The 21,480-nt window shown below is 40.6% G+C and overlaps 1 protein-coding gene across 1 annotated transcript; it reads left to right on the top strand.

Annotated features, from left to right (window-relative positions):
* The first annotated feature begins 4,989 nt into the window (after positions 1–4,989).
* Positions 4,990–20,470, top strand: CNEP1R1 (CTD nuclear envelope phosphatase 1 regulatory subunit 1). The gene is made up of 6 exons (XM_025920644.2): positions 4,990–5,130; positions 6,224–6,295; positions 9,209–9,282; positions 12,545–12,654; positions 12,771–12,825; positions 19,104–20,470. Exons 1-6 carry the CDS (start codon positions 5,106–5,108, stop codon positions 19,143–19,145), a joined length of 378 nt encoding a protein of 125 aa, XP_025776429.1. The 5' UTR covers positions 4,990–5,105; the 3' UTR covers positions 19,146–20,470.
* Positions 20,471–21,480: the final 1,010 nt, after the last annotated feature.

The raw sequence follows: 21,480 nt of genomic DNA, 5'->3' as shown, positions 1-21,480 counted from the left end.
ATCCTTTTTTTTTGAGGAATTGCCATTCTGTTTTCCATAGCAGCTGCATCATTTCATTTTCCCACCAACAAGGGTTCCAATTTCTCTACATCCTAGGCAACAGTTTTTTTTTTTTTTATTTTTTTTAACATTTATTTATTTTTGAGACAGAGAGAAAGAGAGAGCATGAACAGGGGAGGGGCAGAGAAAGAGGGAGACACAGAATCTGAACAGGCTCCAGGCTCTGAGCTGTCAGCACAGAGCCCGACACGGGGCTTGAACCCACAGACCGTGAGATCATGACCTGAGCCGAAGTCGGACGCCCAAACAACTGAGCCACCCAGGCGCCCCAACAGTTATTTTTTAAATAGTAGCAGGGGCTGGAGAGTAGGGGAAATGGAGTAGGGTTGATGATAGGGTACAAACTTCCAGTTACAAGATGAATGAGTCCTGAGAATCTGATGTATAACACAGCAATTATAATCAGTAACACTGTATTGGGGGCACCTGGCTGACTTGGTTGGTAGAGCATGTGACTCTTGATCTCAGGGTCATGAGTTTGAGCCCCACATTGGGGGTGGAGTTTACTTAAAAATATAATAACAATAATAATAATACTATATTGTATACTAGAAATTTCTGAAAGAATAGATCTTAAGTGTTGTCACACACACAGGTAACTCTGTCAGATTTTAAATTTCTTAATTAGCTTGATTGGAAAAATCATTTCACAATATACCACAATGTACAGTACAGGTATATCCCCCACCCTCTCTTTCTCTCGCTCTCAAAATAAATAAATAAACTTAAAAAAAAAAAAGAATAAAATTTGATTGGGACGCCTGGGTGACTCGGTTTTAAGCATCTGACTCTAGGTTTTGGTGCAGGCCAAGATGATGCACCTCTGAGGGTTTGAGCCCCAAATTGGTCTCTGCCCTCACCCTCTCCTTCTCTCTCTGCTTCCCCGCACTTACGCTGTGTATCTCTCAAAATAAATTTAAAAACTTAAAAAATTATTTAAAGAAAAGAATAAAATTCGAAGACAGAGCTGGGAAGGGGCAGAAAGAGAAAGGGAGAGAGAATCTGTGCTATGAGCACAGGGCCCAACTCAGGGCTTAATCTCATGAACCGTGAGATCACAACCTGAGCCAAAACCAAGAGTCAGACACTTAACCAACTGAGCCACCCAGGTGCCCCCATTTCCAACCAAATTTTATTCTATTTGTTATCATCTATTGGTATCTGTAATATATTTATATTGCCTTTGTTGATTGTTTACAAATGATAATTTATAATGTAACTCAATCCAGAATAATTTTTTTTAACATTTATTTTTGAGACAGAGAGCAACAGAGAAGGAGCAGGGGAAGGGCTGAGAGAGAGGGAAACACAGAATCTGAACCAGGCTCCAGGCTCTAAGCTGTCAGCACAGAGCCCAACGCGGGGCTTGAACTCGTGAACCATGAGATCATGACCTGAGCTGAGGTCGGACGCTTAACCGACTGAGACACCGAGGCGCCCCCAGAATAATTTTTTTAAGTAGGCTTTATCCCCAGTGGGGGACTTAAACTTATGACCTGGAGATCATGACTTGCATACTTTACCCACTGAGCCAACCAGGTGCCCCCAGAGTACTTTTTAAAAATAGAGTCCCTTAGTCACAAGAAATTTAAATTAAAAAAATTTTAATTTAGAAACATAATTTTATCACAAAGAAGTATAAGAAGATACTCAATTAAAAAAAACTTTCAGGGGGCCTGGGTGGCTCAGTCGGTTAAGTGTCCATTTCAGCTCAGGTTATGATCTCACAGCTCATGAGTTCGAGCCCCACATCAGGTTCTCTGTTGTCAATGCAGAGCCCACTTGGGGTCCTCTGTTCCCTCTCTTTCTGCCCCTTCTCCGAGCATGCTCTCTCTCTCTCAAAAAAAATTTTTAATTTCAAGCATGACTGAAGAATGGATGAAAACATGGTGAACACACACAGACACACACACAGACACATGCACACACACAGACACACACAGACACACACATACATGCACACTGGAATATTACCCATCAAAAAGAGTGAAATCGTGGTGTGTCTAGGTGGCTCAGTCGGTTAAGCTTCTGAGTCTTGATTCCAGCTCAGGTCATGATCTCATGGTTGGTGAGTTTAAGCCACACGTCAGGCTCTGCGCTGACAGCTTGGACCCTGCTTGGGATTCTCTCTCTGCCCTTTCCCTGTGCACTCTCTCTCTCTCTCTCATAAATAAATAAGTATTTTTAAAAAAGAATAAATCTTGTCATCTGCAACAACATAAGTCAGAGAAAGACAAATACCATATGATTTCACTCTTATGTGGAATTTAAGAAACAAAACAGGTGAATGTAGGGAAAGAGAAAAGAAGAAAGAGAGGGAAACAAACCATAAGAGACTCTTTTTTTTTAATGTTTATTTATTTTTGAGAGTGAGAGACAAAGCACGAGCAGGGAAAGAGAGAGAGAATCCCAGGCAGCCTCCTTGCTGTAAACACAAAGCCCAATACAGGGTTCGATCAGTGAAGTGAGATCATGACCAGATCCAAAATCAAGAATCAGACACTTATGGGAATACCAGCTGGTGCAGCCACTCTAGAAAACAGTATAAAGTTTCCTGAAAAAGCTAAAAATAGAACTACCCCTACGACCCAGCAATTGCACTAGTAGATATTTATCCAAGGGATACAGGTGGGCTGTTTTGAAGGGACACATGCACCCCCATGTTTATAGCAGCACTATCAACAATAGCCAAAGTATGCAAAGAGCCCAAATGCCCATCGATGGATGAATGGATAAAGAAGATGTGGTATATATATACAATGGAGTATTACTCGGCAATCAAAAAGAATGAAATCTTGCCATTTGCAACTACGTGGATGGAACTGGAGGGTATTATGCTAAGTGAAATGAGTCAGAGAAAGACAAGTATCATGACTTCACTCATATGAGGACTTTAAGAGACAAAACAGATGAACATAAGGGAAGGGAAACAAAAATAATATAAAAACAGGGAGGGGGACAAAGCATAAGAAACTTAAATATGGAGAACAAACTGAGGGGTACTGGAGGGGTTGTGGGAGGGAGGATGGGCTAAATGGGTAAGGGGCACTAAGGAATCTACTCCTGAAATCATTGTTGTACTACATGCTAACTAATTTGGATGTAAATTTAAAAAAATAAAATGAGAAATAATAAAAAATAATAAAAAATAAACAAACAAATAAAAGTCCTTCCAGGAAACAAAATTAGAATCAGACACTTAACCAACTGAGCCACCCAGGCACACCCCTACTAACAATGTATGAATGCTTCAATATCTTAACCAGGTTAAGAATTTTGAACCCAAGGTACTGGGGAGACCAAAGGATTTGTAAAAACATCAGATAAGGGTGCCTGTGTGGGCTGACAGCGTGGAGCCTACTTGGGATTCTCTCTCTCCCTCTCTCTCTCTGCCCCTCCCCTGTGTGTGCGCAAATGCTCTCCCTCTGTGTGTGTGTGTCTCTCTCTCTCAGATAAATAAACAGCAACAACAAAAACCAAAATTTCTTAACCTGACTATGAGGGAAATACGTTTCCCTCCTCTCCTCCCTTACTGCCTCCTAACCCCCACGATCCATACATGTCTGTGCCTGTGACAAGCTAAGAATGTGCACCCTTTCAAAGACACATTCAACATTTATTTGAGCACAGTTGAAAATGAAAGACGGAGAGGGAGAACCCTAGGAGGTAGTCCTTGGTTTTTCTGTTGTTCCAAGCTCTTGCTAGAAACTGACATACCCTATCAGGCAAGCAGAAGACCTGCAGTTAACAGGTCTCTGGGAGGCTGTTAGCACAGTTCCCACTCACCACAGTGCTTTGTACTGTCCTCTTCATCAGTGTGTCTCACTCCTCACCTCCCCAGCATCTAGCCCAGAAAAGCCTATAATATAACAGGTGCTCAGTAGCCATTCTTCAGACACTGCTGGAGACCAAAGGAAAACGTGATGAACAAGGCTTGGAGATGGAGAAATGGAGCCTTGAGCAAGAAGTGAAAAGGGATAGTTTGACTTAGGGCTTAAACAATTAATGAATGAATTAATTAATTTACCCCTCCTTTAGCTCACTGCATGGTATTACTGTTACTTCCTTCACACACCTATCGTTATCTGAAATCAATTATTACTTGCATGATATTTATTTTTTTAAGTAAACTCTACACCTAACGTGGGACTCAAACTTAGGACCCCAAGGTCAAGCGTTGCATTACTTATTTGCATGTTTATTGCTTGCTGTAACCCTTCCTCTCTTAGGACAGAAATCTTCTCTATCTTCCTCATAACTGTATCCCTGATAAAATACAGTGCCTAGAACATCATGCAATAAATAGTTCTTGGATGAATAACCACAAGGAACCCAATAAGAAGCATTTTAACTAAATATAAATGTAGTCAATACCTTACAGATTTTTTTTTTTTTAAGTTCTAGGTACTGGGGCTCATACTTTGCTTGCCTTCTTTATGATTTATGAAAGTCGGGTAAGGTGAGAAAAATTGACCAAGGGAAATATACCTACTTAAGGAGTTAGGTTATCAAGGAAAGAGGTACTCTACCTAAATCCATTATTTAGGTTCTAGTTTGTTCTACACTCCCTTACGTGCTAGAGGGAGGGTAGCTGGTTCATTTCTGATTCCCTCATCAGCGACCAGGACACCGCTGGGAAGGAAATGGGCGCTCAATAATAAACATTTGAGGAATGAAAGAACCTGACAAGAAGCTAAGAATACCTTTATGAGCGAACTGGCTCGGACAGGCTGCAGTTCCCCCCCGGGGCAGGCGGCGGCGCCAGCGCTACACCAGCTCGGCCGCCGGCAGTTCTTGGTCCCTCCGGCTGACCGTCCAACGCTAGGCCCCGAGGCCGGTGCCGGAGTTAACCAATAGGAAACCGTATTAGTTGTGGAGTCTGGCAGTGATGCCCAATGAGCGTAGCGGGTGTAGGTAAGGGGAGGTGCGACGGGGAGGGGCAGCGGGGAGCGGTTGGAGGTGGGAGCTGGCGCTGCGGGCCGGGCGCGGGCCGGGGAGCTGCGATGCGGACGGGACAGCGGCGGTGACCCGAGCTGCCGCCCGACATGAACTCGCTGGAGCAGGCGGAAGGTAGAGTGGGCTTGCTGGGTTGCCCGGGCCCGTCCCGGGCTCCTCCCGGAAGCCGGCGGGGCTCTGGAGGGGCTGGAGTGGCGAGGACCCCGCCCCGGGGAGAGGAGGCCGAGAAGGATGGACTGAAGGGGGTCGGAGCTTGGGGGCCGAGGGGCGGCCAGAGAGGGCCGGACGCTGGTTCCGGCGCGTCTGGCCTCCTAGGGCGCTGGGGGTCCGTTGCGTCAGCTCTCCCATCCCCCCTCTCCCCCCACCCACCGCAGCTTGGACCGGGAGCCCCTCTTCTGTGCTGCTTTTGTTTTTATTCATTGGCAAAGATTTGCATTTTGCTTTCTGTGAATGCTAATTCACCTTATTTTATATTGATAACCATGGGAGTTGTATCTTTATTCCTGTTGTGGTTTCCGGTAACTGCTGGAGTAAGGGAGTGCCTCTTGATCTCATTTTAAAGTTTAAGAAACGCGACCGAGCCTTCCTTGCTCACTCAGGAGCACCTTGGACGCCCCTTTTAGAAGGCCTCCGAGTTTGAGCTTCAGTAGTGTCACGAAGATCACCTGTAACCCATTCAGAGGGAGAAAAGGGGAGTGTCTTTCCACACCCACCCGTTAGCCGTATCAGGAGTCCAGTAAGACCGGACAGAAAGCATAGCCATTAATTAAACATGAGGGCTGGAAAACGGAATCGGGTCATTGCGGTCAAATAGACCTGGAAGCCTTTGAGGTTAGGGGAATACGTTGTTCTAAAAGTTCTTGGTTCCAACAGAATTAAAACTCGCCCTGATTCTGATCCTTTTATTTGCAACCCCCAAAATTCTAGCTTTTGGCGCCGGCTGAGGCTGCTGCTGATTTTCCACATACCATTTTACGAAGCTTCTAAAAGTGAACCAGCCAGTTTCCTTATATGTGAAATTGGAATTAAAGAAATCTAATGTTTTTGTCAAGTGCTTAAAGCTGTCATAGTAAACGAAGTAAACAGTGCAGTGATACATGTAAGTTGGCGTGTAACACCTGAAGCAGTTAGAGTATCTAAAATTTCATCTTAATAGATTCAAACTCGTCAGAGTGGCTAATTAGGAATTTGACATCTCTTTACCTAGATCTCAAGGCTTTTGAGAGGAGACTTACAGAATATATTCATTGTTTGCAACCTGCCACTGGACGTTGGAGAAGTAAGTTCTTGAATGTTTCTTTAAGGCAAAATAAACTGACATTTGATACTTTTATCTCTGCCTAGCAATGATTTGCTTTTGTGTAAAATTTTTGGTTAACAAATGTTTTACTAAACCATAAGATTTCCTTTTGTTTTGACAGTTTTTACTTTTTTTTTTTTTTTAAGTTTGTTTATTTTGAGAGAGAGTGGGGGAGGAGCAGAGAGAGAATCCCAAGCAGGCGCCACACTGTCAGCGCACAGCTGGACTAGGGATCGATCTCATAAACTGTGAGATCACGACCGGAGCAGAAATCAAGAGTCAGAGGCTTAACTGGCTGAGCCACCCAGGTGCCCCTGTTGTGACAGTTTTTAAATTTATTTAAATTTGTAAACAATGCATCCTAAAGAAATTGTGAAGAAAAGGAACTGGCCATACAGTGTTTTATGTGTTTGAATTTTTATTTTTCCGTTAAAATACATGCACTTTTAAAATTAAATATTACAGTATTGATAAGTAACGTATATAATAATTTCAAGAGTTTGTTTAGCAGTTTTACAATTTCGTTATAAACTGTTGAGGTTTTATTGAGGAAAACCATATTTAACATATACTTTACAAAGGTTATAAAATTACCCTTAGTTTTAGCAGAGCGTGATTGTGTTGTTTGGAAGCCTATCCAAGAAAACAAATTCACGTTTTAACTGTATATTCAAAATGTCACAAGTAACACAAAATAGGATTGAAAGAATTGTGGTTATTACCCCGTGGAAATACGCAAGAAATGCAGACAAATACACAAGTAATGACCTCAGCACACAAAATGCTTTACTTATGTTGGGACCAGTCTTAGGTTCTTGGATGTATATTATTAAAATTGAATTCCTGCAGGGGCACCTGGGTGGCTCAGTCGGTTGAACGCTGGGATTCAGCTCAGGTCATGATCTCGCAGTCTGAGTTTGAGCCCCGTGTCGGGCTCTGTGCTGACAGCTCAGAGCCTGGAGCCTGCTTCCGATTCTGTGTTCCCCTCTCTTTCTCTGCCCCTCCCCCACTCATGCTCTGTCTCTGTCTCAGAAATAAACAAACATTAAAAAAAATTTTTTTTTTTAAATTGAATTCCTGCAAAGAGGGAAGTACAACAGCACATGTTGAAAACATCCTGCATTTCAAAGTGTAATTCAGTTTGTGGGACCAGAGAGCACTATTGCAGTTAGGAGTGTTTTCTGTGTCAAGACTGTTTGTGATGTTTTTATTAGATCTATTGGCAAAATTTTATTTGTATGCTGTGAGGATTCTGATTGGTTAGAATTTACAGGTAATGATTTTCTCAAGTTCTTTGGTTTATGGAGGAATTACCCCATAAACCTTATTTCACTGCTACTTCAAATTTTTTCCTTTTTTTTGTAAAAAAAATTTTTTTTTAAAATGTGTGAGAGAGAGCATGAGCAGGGGAGGGGCAGAGAGAGAGAGGGAGACACAGAATCCAAAGCAGGTTCCAGGCTCTGACTGTCAATGTGGGGCTTGAACCCACCAACTGTGAGACGATGACCTGAGCTAAAGTCGGCCACTCAACTGACTGAGCCACGAAGGTACCCCCAAAATTTTTTTAAATGTATATGATAATGTCCTATCTTACAAAATATAATATAGTGAGTGTACTTTATTTTTTTCTGTGATTCATGGTCTCTGTGCTTATGTGAAAATGACTTCAGCTTGGGTAATACACCAATCAAAAATATGTGTCTGAGGTCCCTTCTGGTGGGTTTGATTTTGCTTTTGCTTCATTTTTCAAAAGAGGCATCTGTGTAGTATATATTTCTTATTTGAAATAAGGAATTATAAGAAATTGAGTTTAGTCTGTTCTGAGCTGAGAATGTAATTTTGAAAATTTGATTCTATACTAAATACCTAAAATGAAGATTGTTTTCCTATGATTTGCCTCTTCTAAAAGTACATCACCAGGAATCCTAGATACAGTTTTACTATGTTTCTATTGTTCTTTGAATCCTGATCTTTACATTTTAACACTGTCTGCATCCTAACTGAAGGACAGTAGCTTGATACCCAGAATATTAACTAAGTCTTAGTGCACTTTTATTATTTTCCAGGAGTACCATTTATTTTTAAAAGAAATTTTTTCAAAGATTTCCTTTTTGTATACATATATACATATATATATACACATACACACGCACATACCGATACCCAATGTGGGGCTCGAGCCAGCAACTCCAAGATCAGAGTCACATTCTCCACTGACTAAGCCAGCCAGGTGCCCAATACCGTTTACTGTTACGTTTTATTTAGGATCTATTTAGAATTCCTAAAATAATTCTAGCTTAGTGGGGAGGAAGAAAACTTTTCTTAGTTCTACTACCAGTCATTTTTACCCTGATCTTCAAGTCTCTAAAGAAAATCTGATCTTGATTGTGTACTCCGCATTCCTAACAGCAGACAGTTGTCTGCAAGACAAAATCCTCTAGTCAGAATTCTCCGTGCATTCATAAAGGAGTCTTTGGTTTTTTTACATTTGAAAATGAGAGGTGTTTTTTGTTTTTTAACTTGAATTTACAAAATCTGCAAAATCACAAAGCACTTTGAAAGTTACATAATATGGAATCTTATATTAAAATTTTACTATCTTGGTTCTTACTGCTTTTAATTTCATTGATCTTCGAAAGTTCTGACTAAACTAATAGGGACAGTATTATCCTCAGTTACTAAGTATCCCGGTTTTTATGTGAATTCCTCAAGGTCATACAGCAAGTTTCCTAATTCCTCAGTTGAGTGCATTCCCCATTTTAATAAAATGCTGCATCCTTTGGCTGTCATTTATTAGGAATTGGTGGTATTTGTATACATTTATTCATTTATAGATTTGTGTATTTGTGGACGGCTTATGTCCTTACTAATTTCATGTTTATCTTTCTTCAGTGCTTCTCATAGTGGTATCTGTCTGTACAGCTACTGGTGCCTGGAACTGGTTAATAGATCCCGAGACACAAAAGGTAGAATTTTTGATTTATTTTATTTATTTATTTTTATTTTTTTATTACATTTATTTATTTTTGAGAGAGAGAGAAAGCGCGCACAAGTGGGAGAGGGGCAGAGAGAGAAAAGGAGACACAGAATCCGAAGGAGGCTCCAGGCTCTGAGCTGTCAGCACAGAGCCCGATGCAGGGCTTGAACCCACAGACCATGAGATTATGACCTGAGCAGAAGTCAGACGCCCAACTGACTGAGCCACCCAGGCGCCCCCAGAAGTTTTGATTTAAAATTTTTTGCAGATTAAATGAGGTAATGTAGTGGTGCTTTGTTCATTGTAAAGTATTATTCAAATGCTACCTATTGTTACAAGTAGTGATATTGATCCTTATATTAAAAATATCCTGTATATTCATTTGCTTAAGAAAAACTTTGGTTGGCTCTTGTAGATTAAGTATCTTTCACAGGGAAAAAGGCCTAAGAAATATTACTCCACTTACACTACTTCTCCTTCATTTCTGAGCTTTTTACATATCTTTTTACGTATATTCACATATTTTTAAATATTTCAGTGTAAACATTGACTTTATTCTCCTTTGTTCATTTAGGGTCATCTGTGCCAGCTTTAAAAAATTATAAAATACCATCTTCTTCTATGACATGTCTTTGGTAGTTCCTTTCCTCATACCATAAAGTATTTGAGATGACTTTGCAGGAAACATATGATAAAATAGCAAAATATAAGTGTAAAACAAAGTCAGATTAGAATAAAAAAGACTGATTGGAGGGCCAAAAACAGGAAGGAAACCAGGTCACAGACAAGGCCATGTGGGCCAGAAAACTTGCCAAAACTGAGTTACAAATTAGTCTCTGAGTTACCTAATCAATAAAGTCACAGTTCCATGGTTTTGTTTCCCTGTGAAGAGAACACATGTATAAGTTCCATAAGCTAGCAAAAATTTTGTCCACGTTTATCTTTAAAAAAAAATTTCCTGCCTGAAATTTAATATAGGAAACACTGAGAGATCTCCCATTGGGCACTGTCCAAGAACATCCCTATACCAAATGCAATAACAGATTTCATAATGTTATTTCTTGAAGCATCCTTTGATGAAATCTGATAGCGTGTTTCTCAAAATTCTACCTCTTTCTTCTAACTTGTACCTTAATTTCAAACTCACGCTTTTTTATTAGAGAAGCCACAGTCTCCCATTTTTCAATGAAGTTTTTTTTCCCTCAGTGGAGCTTTATTTAGGTAATGTTGTAATTTTCTCAAATCGTAAACCCACATCCTTTTTTAAAGTGTAATTAGGTAGACTACTTCTACCAGCTTTATTTATAGTCTGTTAGGTTCTACAGAAGAAAAACCTAAAAGCCAGCTTTTGTCAGCAGTCCAAATGGCAATTCAGGCAGCCAGGGGTTTATTCAGCATGTAGTTTCTCTGACTTTATCCACTGGGGTGGAGATATAAAAGAATAGGAGGTAGGGGAGGTTGGAGATGGAATTTTACGTTAATAGAGGAGTTTTTATGGCAGATAGGAAACTCTCTTGTGTGTTCGTTTAAAAAAGTCGGATCTTAAGCCTGTGCTTGGTGCTCATCTTCAGGGGAAGAGTGAGGAGGCTGCCAAGAAGATTGAAAAGGTCTGTCTTGGGAAATGAATCTGACTTCTAATTGGGAAAAATATAAGCTGATTTCAGCTAGTTGAGATCTTAATAAAACACAGAATTAAATGTAATTTGAAATAGGCCCAAAACTCTGTAGTTAATGTAATTTTCTAAATTAGGTGAGAATATAACTATTAGCCTAAGGGTTAGCTCTTTGTATTTCAGTATTTAATAACCTCAAACCTGAAAGGAGTTTTAAAAAGCAATTGTTTCTGTAGCAAGAGTTGCAGACTCGAAAGCCAGTGTGTGTCTAGCTGGGAGAACCTGAGGAGAGAAGGAATATAGCCCACTGGACGGTACACAAATGCCTGATCTAAAGGGGGAAATTGGGATTTAGATGCAGTTGATTGTTGCCATGGAGGAAAGAAAGCTGATACTGACTGTTCTAGTTAAAATTAACATCTAAGACACCATATGTGCTTATATGGTGTAGGCCATGTGAAATAGAGTTGGCCTGTGGAAATTCCTGTCCTTAAAGGTTTCACGAAGACGTTCCTCTGGACTATTAATCTTTATTCAGAATTTTATTCTTCTGGGAGCTTTTTCCGTTTCTGATATTTCAGCCTCTCATTTCTTCATCTGACAAATCTATTTAACCCATACCATGCTGGCCCAGCTAGCATTTTTTTTTTTTTTTTTAATTTTTTTTTTCAACGTTTATTTATTTTTGGGACAGAGAGAGACAGAGCATGAACGGGGGAGGGGCAGAGAGAGAGGGAGACACAGAATCGGAAACAGGCTCCAGGCTCTGAGCCATCAGCCCAGAGCCTGACGCGGGGCTCGAACTCCCGGACCGCGAGATCGTGACCTGGCTGAAGTCGGACGCTTAACCGACTGCGCCACCCAGGCGCCCCCCAGCTAGCTTTTTTTAAGTTTAGTTCTCTTTCTTGAGATACGTACGCATCTCTCAGTAGGAGAGTGAGGTACACAGGCCTTTGGCTTAATTCTCTTGCTCCCATTTAGTAACTAGTCCACTTGATTTATTTTTCCAGACTTTAAACACATCTTTCCTTCTTCAAGTTCTATTCCCCACTCATCTGGCTGCAGTGCCCACTCTTATTCCAGTGCTGGATCCTGGACTCTTGTCTCCATGTATTCATGTTGTCCTGTTGCCTGCTGTCATCTGATTATACCCAGATCTGAAATTAGCCCTTTGTTTCTCTTAGACTCTGATTTGTTTGTTTGTTTGTTTGTTTGTTTGTTTGAAGTAGGCTCCATACCCCATGTGGGGCTTGAACTCACGGCCCTTGAGATCAAGAGTCAGATACTCTACCAACTGAGCCAGCCAGGTGTCCCCGTTCTTGTGCTTTTTTAAATTGCTTCTTGCTAGGAAGGGTTCAGTAAATATTTTTGGTAGGATGGTTTTTAATTATAGGAATGCATTTGTAATGGTTCAAGTCCTGAGAATGAATGGGGGGATTATTGCTATCTTGTTAGGTGAAAGATATGAAACAAATTATTTTTATGGCCAGCAAAACAACTAAGATTATTTTGAATTCTTCAAATCCTCGTATTTTGAGATGATTAAAATGTTAACATGTATTTAAGCACAAGTGGGGAGGTAGGTGTTGGTATTCTGAGATTTTGAACATTTTTATATTTCAAACTCTTCTTTTTCAGGTGTCCTTCTTCACGTCATTATGGAATCACCCATTCTTCACCATTAGCTGTATCACTCTGATAGGCTTGTTTTTTGCTGGAATACACAAGCGGGTCGTTGCGCCGTCAATGTATCCTTTGCAGAATTGAGTTTTAGTCGCAGCTTAAAGCACCTTCTTGATCATCTAGGGGTTGTTAAAAGCTTATTCCTCATATGATCAATTTTCCTTTGACCACAGTTTTTCAGTATAGCTGCTCGATGTCGAACTGTACTAGCAGAATACAACATGTCTTGTGACGATGTGAGTATTGTTTATGTTAAAAAATTACAGATCTGCGTGAGAGGACTGAACGGTTTTGGCTTAAGTAAAACAGACATTAATATAGATTGTCAGTCGGCAAGGGTTAATGGTGGGAATATTCTTTATAGCACTGATCCTAAGATACACATTTACGTCTCTGAAATTGAGATGCGTCTAATAATTTGTGGTGTTGTACAGTTTAGTCTTTTCTTGTAAGTAAGCTCTGTGCCAGTGTGGGGTTTGAACTCACAACCCTGAAATCAAGAGTCACAGGCTCTACTGACTGAGCCTGCCAGGCACCCCCAGTTTAATCTTTATTAATGACATCGCTTTTTAGCCTTTTGGCTAAGATCAAGTGTAATCTTTCTTAATGACATAAAATCACCATGTAGTGTCTTATAATTGAAGTCATCATAGGTCTAATATAGAGTGGTCACTATGGGCCAAAACTAGTTTGGTGGGTGTAGGTTTTGTAAACTAATGGTATTCTGTATGTAGGATTTTAAATTAGATCTCAGATCAACAGACTGCAGACATACAAGCCAACTGTGTTTCTAAAAGTTGATCAGGTTTTGACGTATTAAGAGAAGAGTATCTCAGGTGTCCGAATGGCTCATTCAGTAGAGCACTCGACTCTTCATCTCAGGATGGTGAGTTCAAACCCCACATTGGGGGTGGAGCCTAGTTAAAATTAAAAGATAAGAAATCTCATGGTTTTGATTTGCTTATTTATTTATTAAGGTGTTTTTTTCCTTCAAATCAAAAAATTATTGGGGTGCTTTGGGTGGCTCAGTCAGTTAAACATCTGACTTCGGCTCAGGTTATGATCTCAAAGCTCATGAATTTGAGCCCCACGTTGGGCTCTGTGCTGCTAGCTCAAAGCCTGGAGCCTGCTTCGAATTCTTGGTCTCCCTCTCTTCTGCCCCTCCCCTGTTCACACTCTGTTTCTCTCTCCTTCAAAAATAAATAAACATTAAAAAAAATGTTTTTTAATGTATTAAGTAATACCTCGTATAAAAAATTAGAATAAAGAGGAAAAAAACATACTAGGAGCAGGAAGCCCACTGCTATGAGTGAAGAGAATAAAGACTAAACACTTTGATTTTTTTTAATGTTTATTTTATTTTTTTAATTTTTTAACATTTATTTACCTTTGAGAGAGACAGAGTGTAAGTGGGGGAGGGACAGAGAGAGAGGGAGACTCAAACTGAAGTAGGCTTGAGGCTCTGAGCTATCAGCACAGAGCCCGAGGTGGGGCTTGAAGTCACATCATGACCTGAGTGGAAGTTGGACACAACTGAGCCACCCAGGTGCCTCTTTGTTGATTTTTGAGAGAGAGAGAAAGTGTGCACGCATGCACGTGCACAGGCCGGGGAGGGGCAGAAAGAAGGAGACAGAATCCAAAGCCTCCTGGAGGCTCTGAGCTGTCAGCACAGAATCACGTCATGACCTGAGCAGAAGATGGACACTTAACCAACTGAGCCACCAGTCCCAACACTGATTTTTTAAAAATTAGGAGAGAAGGGGGCGCCTGGGTGGCTCAGTCGGTTGAGTGTCCGACTTCGGCTCCGGTCATGATCTCACAGTTTGTGGGTTCAAGCCCCATGTCGGGCTCTGTGCTCATGTCCAGCTCAGAGCCTGGAGTCTGCTTCCATTCTGTGTCTCCCTCCCTCTCTGCCCCTGGCTTGCGCATGCTCGCTCGCTCGCTCGCTCTCTCTCTCAGTCTCAAAAAAAAAATAAACATAAAAAAATTTTTTTTAAAAATTAGGAGAGAGTAAGGATAGTATTTTAAGTCAAAAGGGAAGAATTGGGCTAGTAGTGTTTAGATAATTGACTTCATTTGGAAAAAAATGAATTTAGATCTCTGCATCAATTAAACTAAATTCCAGGTAAAGTTTTTTATTTATATATATATTTATTTATTTTGAGAGAGAATGAGAGTGGAGGAGGGGCAGAGGGAGAGGGAGAGAATCCCAAGCAGGCGCCACACTGTCAGTGAGGAGTCCAACGCAGGGCTCAAACTTCACAACTTGTGGGATCACGACCTAAGTCGAAGTCCGATGCTTAACCGAATGAGCCACCCAGGCGCCCCTGGTTGTAAATGTATTTAAGAAGACATTCACATCCCACAATTAAAGCATTAGAAGAAAATACAGGTGAATATGTTTATAATCTTGGTGCAGAAAAGCTCCTTTTTCTTTTTTAAGACACAGAAACGCTATCATGGAAGAGGTTGGATACCTTTAGTTGCATCAACATTTGGAAATTTTGTACAGCAAAAGGCAACAAATTAAGTAGTGATTAGGTATTTGTGGGGCACCTGGCTGCCTCAGTGGCAAAAGCATGTGACTCCTGATCTCAGGGTCATGAGTTCGAGCCCCACATTGGGTGTAGAGATTATTGCAAAAACTAAATAACTTAAAGGGTGGGGGGGGGGCGCCTGAGTGACTCATTCTGTTAAGTATGTGACTCTTGATTTTGACTCAAGTCATGATCTCATAGTTTGTGGGATTAAGCTCCACCTCAGGCTCTATGCTGACAGCGTGGACTCTGTTTAGAAGTTTCTCTCTCTCTCTCTCTCTCTCTCTCTCTCTCTCTCTCTGCCCCTCCCTTTGTGCACTCAGGCTCGCTCTCACTCTCTCTTTCAAGATCAAAAAATACATACATTTGAAAGGTATCTAGTAGAGGATAGAATCCAGAATATTTAAAGATGTATTAAAAATCAATAAAAAAAGACAAATAGTACATTTGATACGTGGGAAAAGGTAAGTCAAATCATAGAAGCGGTACTACAAATAGCCTCATTTGTAACTGGGGAAATGCAAGGTAAAACTGAGTTTCCATTTGTTTGTCTTGCCTACCTGTCACATGGGCAGAAGTTAAACCCCCAGAACTGTGCTGACTGAAGTAGATGCATCCACACACTGCCTGTGGCGAACATACACTGGTATGGCCGTGTTGGAAGGCAGTTTCATCATCCCGTAAGATGTAAAATTGGCATGCCTCACGACCCAACCATTCTCCTTTTCTCTATCTCCCCCCAGTGGGGACCATCACATGTACACAAGGAGGCAGGTACGCGGTCGTTCATCGCAGCATCCTTTGCAGTATGGAAAAAATGGAAACAGGTTTTATGTTTCTCAACAGGGGGGTGGGAAAATAGGAAAGCACAAGTAAATCTGTAAATGTGGACATGGAAGGACCTCCAAGATAAGTTAGGTGCAAGAAGAAAATTACCAAACAATATACTCAGTTTGGTATTTTTTTTTCAGTTGTTTTTTTCCCTAGTACCATTTATTTTTTAATTCTGGTAGAGTTAACATACAGTGTTCTGTTAGTTTCAGGTGTACAATATAGTGATTTCAGCAATTCCATACATCACCTGGTGCTCAGCCCCACAAGTGCACTCCTTAATCCCCATCACCTGTTTAACCAATCCCCCCTCCTCCTCCCCTCTGGTAACCACCAGTTTCTCCTTCATAATTAAGAGTCAGTTTCTTGGTTTGTCTCCTTTTTCTTTGCTCATTTTTGTTTACTGGAATATCCTCTCTCCCTCCCCCCCCTTCTCTCTCCCCCTCCCTCCCTCTCCCCCTCTCCCTCCCTCCCCCCTGCCTCTCCCCCATGCTCACTTACTCTCTCTCAATAAATAAATAAACAATAAAAAAAAAAAAACTCCAGCTTTTATTTATATATATGAATGTAAACCCATAGAACACAGTCTGGGAGAATTCATGCTAAAACTGATTTCTTCTGTAAGAGGGCTAGAATTTGAGATAGATGGAAGGAAGGATTTTGTTTAGCAGCATTTGCATTTTTTATTTTCTCTTTTTAAGTAATCTCTACACCCATCATGGGGCTTGAACTCAAAACTCTGAGATCAAAAGTTATATGCTCCACCAACTGAGCCAGCCAGGCACCCCTGTATTTGAATTTTTTAAATTTTTTTTTTCAACGTTTTTTATTTATTTTTGGGACAGAGAGAGACAGAGCATGAACGGTGGAGGGGCAGAGAGAGAGGGAGACACAGAATCGGAAACAGGCTCCAGGCCCTGAGCCATCAGCCCAGAGCCTGATGCGGGGCTCGAACTCACGGACCGCGAGATCGTGACCTGGCTGAAGTCGGACGCTTAACCGACTGCGCCACCCAGGCGCCCCTGAATTTTTTAATAACGAGATTACATTAGGGGTGCCTGGGTGGCTCAGTCAGTTAAGCCTCCAGCTCTTGATTTTGGCTCAGGTTATGATCTCACAGTGTGTGGATTTGAGCCCCATGTCAGGCTTTGCACTGATAGCATGAAACCTGCTTGGGATTCTCCCCACTCCCCCTTTACCCCTCCCCTGTGCATGCGTGCATGCTTCTCTCTCTCTCTCTCTCTCTCTCAAAATTTTTAAAAAACATAAAAAATGAGATTATATTAACGTCTTACTCATGTAATTTAAAATAGATTAAAACGGTGGATAAAACAAATGGTCTATTCATGCAGTGGAATACTGTATATTTTATGTTGTAATCAACAATATAAAATGATACAAACTACTGAAACAGTAACATGGATGAATCTCACACCCGTTGAGTGGAAGAAGTAGATGCAAAAGGACACACACTAGTATTCCATTTGTGTAAAGATCAGAGACAGGCAGAATTTATGGTAAGTGGTTATGTCTGTGTAAGGAATGGAGCTGCCATTGACTAGAAAGGGGCATGGAGGAACTTTCTGGGTGGTGATGTTCTGTAGCTAGATCTGAGTGGTGGCTATGTGGCCATATATATTTGTTAAAACTCATAAAACTGTACACAAGGTTTGAACAGTTAACTGTATATAAATTGTACCTCAACAAAACAGTGAAAAAATTAGTGTCCAAGTTCTACCAGTGTGTCAAGGAATTGTCAAAAATCAAATGGCTGAAAATGAAGTGAAAGGGAGAATCTTAAGGTGACCAGAATCTGGACAGCACTTTTTTTTTTTTTTTTTTTAAGTTTATTTTTGAGAGAGTGTGAGTGGTGAGGGGCAGAGAGAGAAGGAGACAGAGAATCTGAAGCAGGCTCCTGGCTCCCAGTTCTCAGCACAGAGCCCAGTGTGGGGCTCGAACCCAGAATCCTGAGATCATAACCTGAGCCGAAGTCGGATGCTCAACCGACTGAGCCACACAGGCGCCCCTGGACAGCACTTTTGACCTGAGGATACTGGAGTCTCAGCAACCAAAGGTGTCTTATATTATGTTGCACATTCTCACTTCTCATAAAAGATATTAAGGAATTTTCAGACCTGCTTCTTTGACCCAATATTAGGCTCCAAGAGCCACCATGTATTGCATGTGAATCGCATGCAGGGTTTTGGGCTTTTTACCCACACTGTCATAGTTAGGGTCTTTTGTTTAATCATGTATTGTCCCATTTTACGGACGCATCATGATATAATGCCCTGTTCGTCATACAGTTGTTTCCACAGTTTCTATATTACGTATTGTATTCTCTGCCAGAACTTGAGCTCCAAGAGGACCAGAGAGTCTGTCTTGTTCATTCCTGGATCCCTAGCATTTCATGCAAGGCCTGGCCCATAGTAGGCACTCAGTAGATATTGAATGAAAGAATTAGTACCATTTTTGTGTACAGCTTTACACTCAAGTCCAGTTTCGTTCAGAAAAATTCCCAGAAGTAGAACTATTTGGATTATGTGGCATGTACCCTTTTTTTGGATAAATAAGACAGTTGGTCCAGGGCACCTGGCTGGCTCAGTCCATAGGGCATGTGACTCTTGATCTTGGGATCATTAGTTCTAGCTCCACGTTGGGTGTAGAGCTTATATTAAAAAAAAAAAAAAAGACCGTTGGCCTCACAGAAGAGTTATATCCACTTAACACTGAGTTTGTGAGTGTCCAGTACTCCAACCATTGGTTTACATTTTCACTTGGAATTAAAAATGTAATGTTGGAAAAGGAAAAATGTTTTTGCTCAAATACATTTATGTTTTATAAACGTCCATTTGGCAAGGAGCATGAATTGGTTTATACATGTTGGGATGTTATTCATTGGGTTGATTGGTCGGTTTTTAGGTAGCCAGTGGACAGGGAATTCATCAAACAGATTGTGTTTTAAAGTGATGAAGATTTCAGAAAGAATGCTCCACACAAGGAAAACTTTGAAAACGTAACTATTGATTAATCTTTACTTAATATAAAGGGGTGTTCTGATACCCTTCAAATGCACTTTAAGGTTTATGGAGAAGTGATATTTTTAATAGAACTGTGTATTGAAACATTTTTTTTCATCTTTACAGACAGGAAAACTCATTTTGAAACCTAGGCCTCATGTTCAATGACAATGTACGCTCGTTGTTATGGGACCTCCAACAGCCTTTCTTCAAATAAGTGATTGAGCAAAAAGCCATAAAGGATTCCTTTTACAGTTGGATATGTGAAGGTCATAGCAACAACTGACAAGAAGTGTGCAATATTTACCCAGGTGATCTTGATGATGATGGCTCGCATTCTCTGGCTCGGTACCTTTGATTATCTGTGTTTCAGTATTAGTGTCACTTTAGTACTTCAGACCCTGCAGAGACTTTTGCAGATGAAGTATGTCTGTATGTTACTAAGTTAAACTTAGAAACAGAACCTCATCCAGTTTTTATAATGTATTTTTGCAAACTACTGTAAATAGCAAATCAATGCCAATGTTACAGAGGGAGATGTTACTCGGACTCTGTTCTCCTGCACCAGTATTTCAGGAACATCTGTTTGCCATCCCCACAGCTCTTTAAACCCAGCTATCCTGCATAGCTGTGCCTTTCATTCTTACACTCCTCTGTTCTAATCATAATGCAAGAAAAACATCGGATTGAGCCTAAACTGAGGAAGACTTCTCTCCATTGTGTACGTTGTAACAAATTATAGACGTTTTGAGAAACAGTTTTCATTAAGCCAGATAGTGAATTTCAGCCACTATTGTGTTAGTAAGTTTCCTGTTCATTGTTTTCGTTTAACGCTGAATATACTTTATGTTTTTTAATTAATTTTAAGAACACTCCACAAAGGCTTCTGAATATACAAGTTTAGTTATAAATTATGTAATGTCTGGGAATTCGATAGTCATTGTTTTAGATAATTGGATTTTATGCTGTGGTGGACGTGGCTGTGACACTAGTGTTGCACAGGTGTAATTGATCAGCCCCTCCATCACAAAGGTCACGTGGGAGCGGCACCACAAACCCGAGTCCACGGTTCTCACTGTTCAGAGAGTGTTAATGACATACTGTGTATGCATATTAGCCACATGTACTATAATAGCCCTGAAACTGAAACTATTAGGATTGCTGTAAATATTTTAAAGAACTGGAGGTGCCTTTTACCTGTTTACTAGAAGATTTTGAAAAGGTTTAAATTATTTCACAAGCTGTCTTTTAAATTCCATTTACCATAAAGCTGAAAATTCAGTTAACAGGACACAAACTTTTTAGCAAGGCTACCACTTAAATGTGTTGATCTTGGCTTTCATGTGTATAAAATTTTAATTCTTTAAGCTGCAGCAATAAAACCCTCTGCTCCTACGAAGTCATAAGAGGGTATTCTATATATTCGGCATTGTTTTATTTTCTGTAAATTTTGTAGGTAAATATGTGCATAAAAATAAATACTTTATATATAATTAGTGGTTGGGCTTCTTTCTTGATTCATTGAAAATCTGTAATGCTTAGGGGCGCCTGGGTGGCGCAGTCGGTTAAGCGTCCGACTTCAGCCAGGTCACGATCTCGCGGTCCGTGAGTTCGTGCCCCCCGCGTCAGGCTCTGGGCTGATGGCTCAGAGCCTGGAGCCTGTTTCCGATTCTGTGTCTCCCTCTCTCTCTGCCCCTCCCCCGTTCATGCTCTGTCTCTCTCTGTCCCAAAAATAAATAAACGTTGAAAAAAAATTAAAAAAAAAAAAAAAGAAAATCTGTAATGCTTAAAAAATTTAAGGTACCATATGTATCAGATACAGGCGAGTTTGAAATAGATACCATTCTTTTTTTTTATTATTATTTTTTTAACGTTTATTTTTGAGACAGAGAGACAGAGCATGAATGGGGGAGGGGCCGAGGGAGAGGGAGACACAGAAGCAGGCTCCAGGCTCTGAGCCGTCAGCCCAGAGCCTGATGTGGGGCTCGAACCCACAGACTGAGATCGTGACCTGAGCTGAAGTCGGACGCTTAACCAACTGAGCCACTCAGGTGCCCCTAGATACTACCATTCTTTAACTCTGTCTAGTAGAGCACATTTCAAGTAGCAATTGTAGCTACCCAGTTTATTAAGCTACGACTACTTCATACTGACTACATACTGACTACTTCAGTATGTATTAACTTGTCACTATGTAATGACATTCGGCTCTTAATCAGGAGATGCAGGTTTTCTTGATTGTGCTTTACAAATTTGGATTGCCATCTTCCTCCAAGCACATAAAGCTGAGGAAGGATTTTATAGGTCCTTAATCCTTTTTAGGGTAATCAACTACTTTGAGTAATGAAAGCCTTGAATCTTCTCTCCCTTAGAAAAATAGTGTGTACATAAACTTGGCATGCTTTCAAGGATTTCCTGATGCTAGACTGCTTGGAATATATTGGCTCCAAGAAAGAAACATTTGTTATAGTTCCAAAGATTTTTTATACCTTTACTTATAGTA

This window comes from Puma concolor, chromosome E2, assembly GCF_028749965.1.
Source record: "Puma concolor isolate L17-30 chromosome E2, mPumCon1.1.hap2, whole genome shotgun sequence".
In the NCBI taxonomy this organism is placed as follows: Eukaryota; Metazoa; Chordata; class Mammalia; order Carnivora; family Felidae; genus Puma; species Puma concolor.
This window is presented reverse-complemented; position numbering and strand designations above follow the sequence as displayed.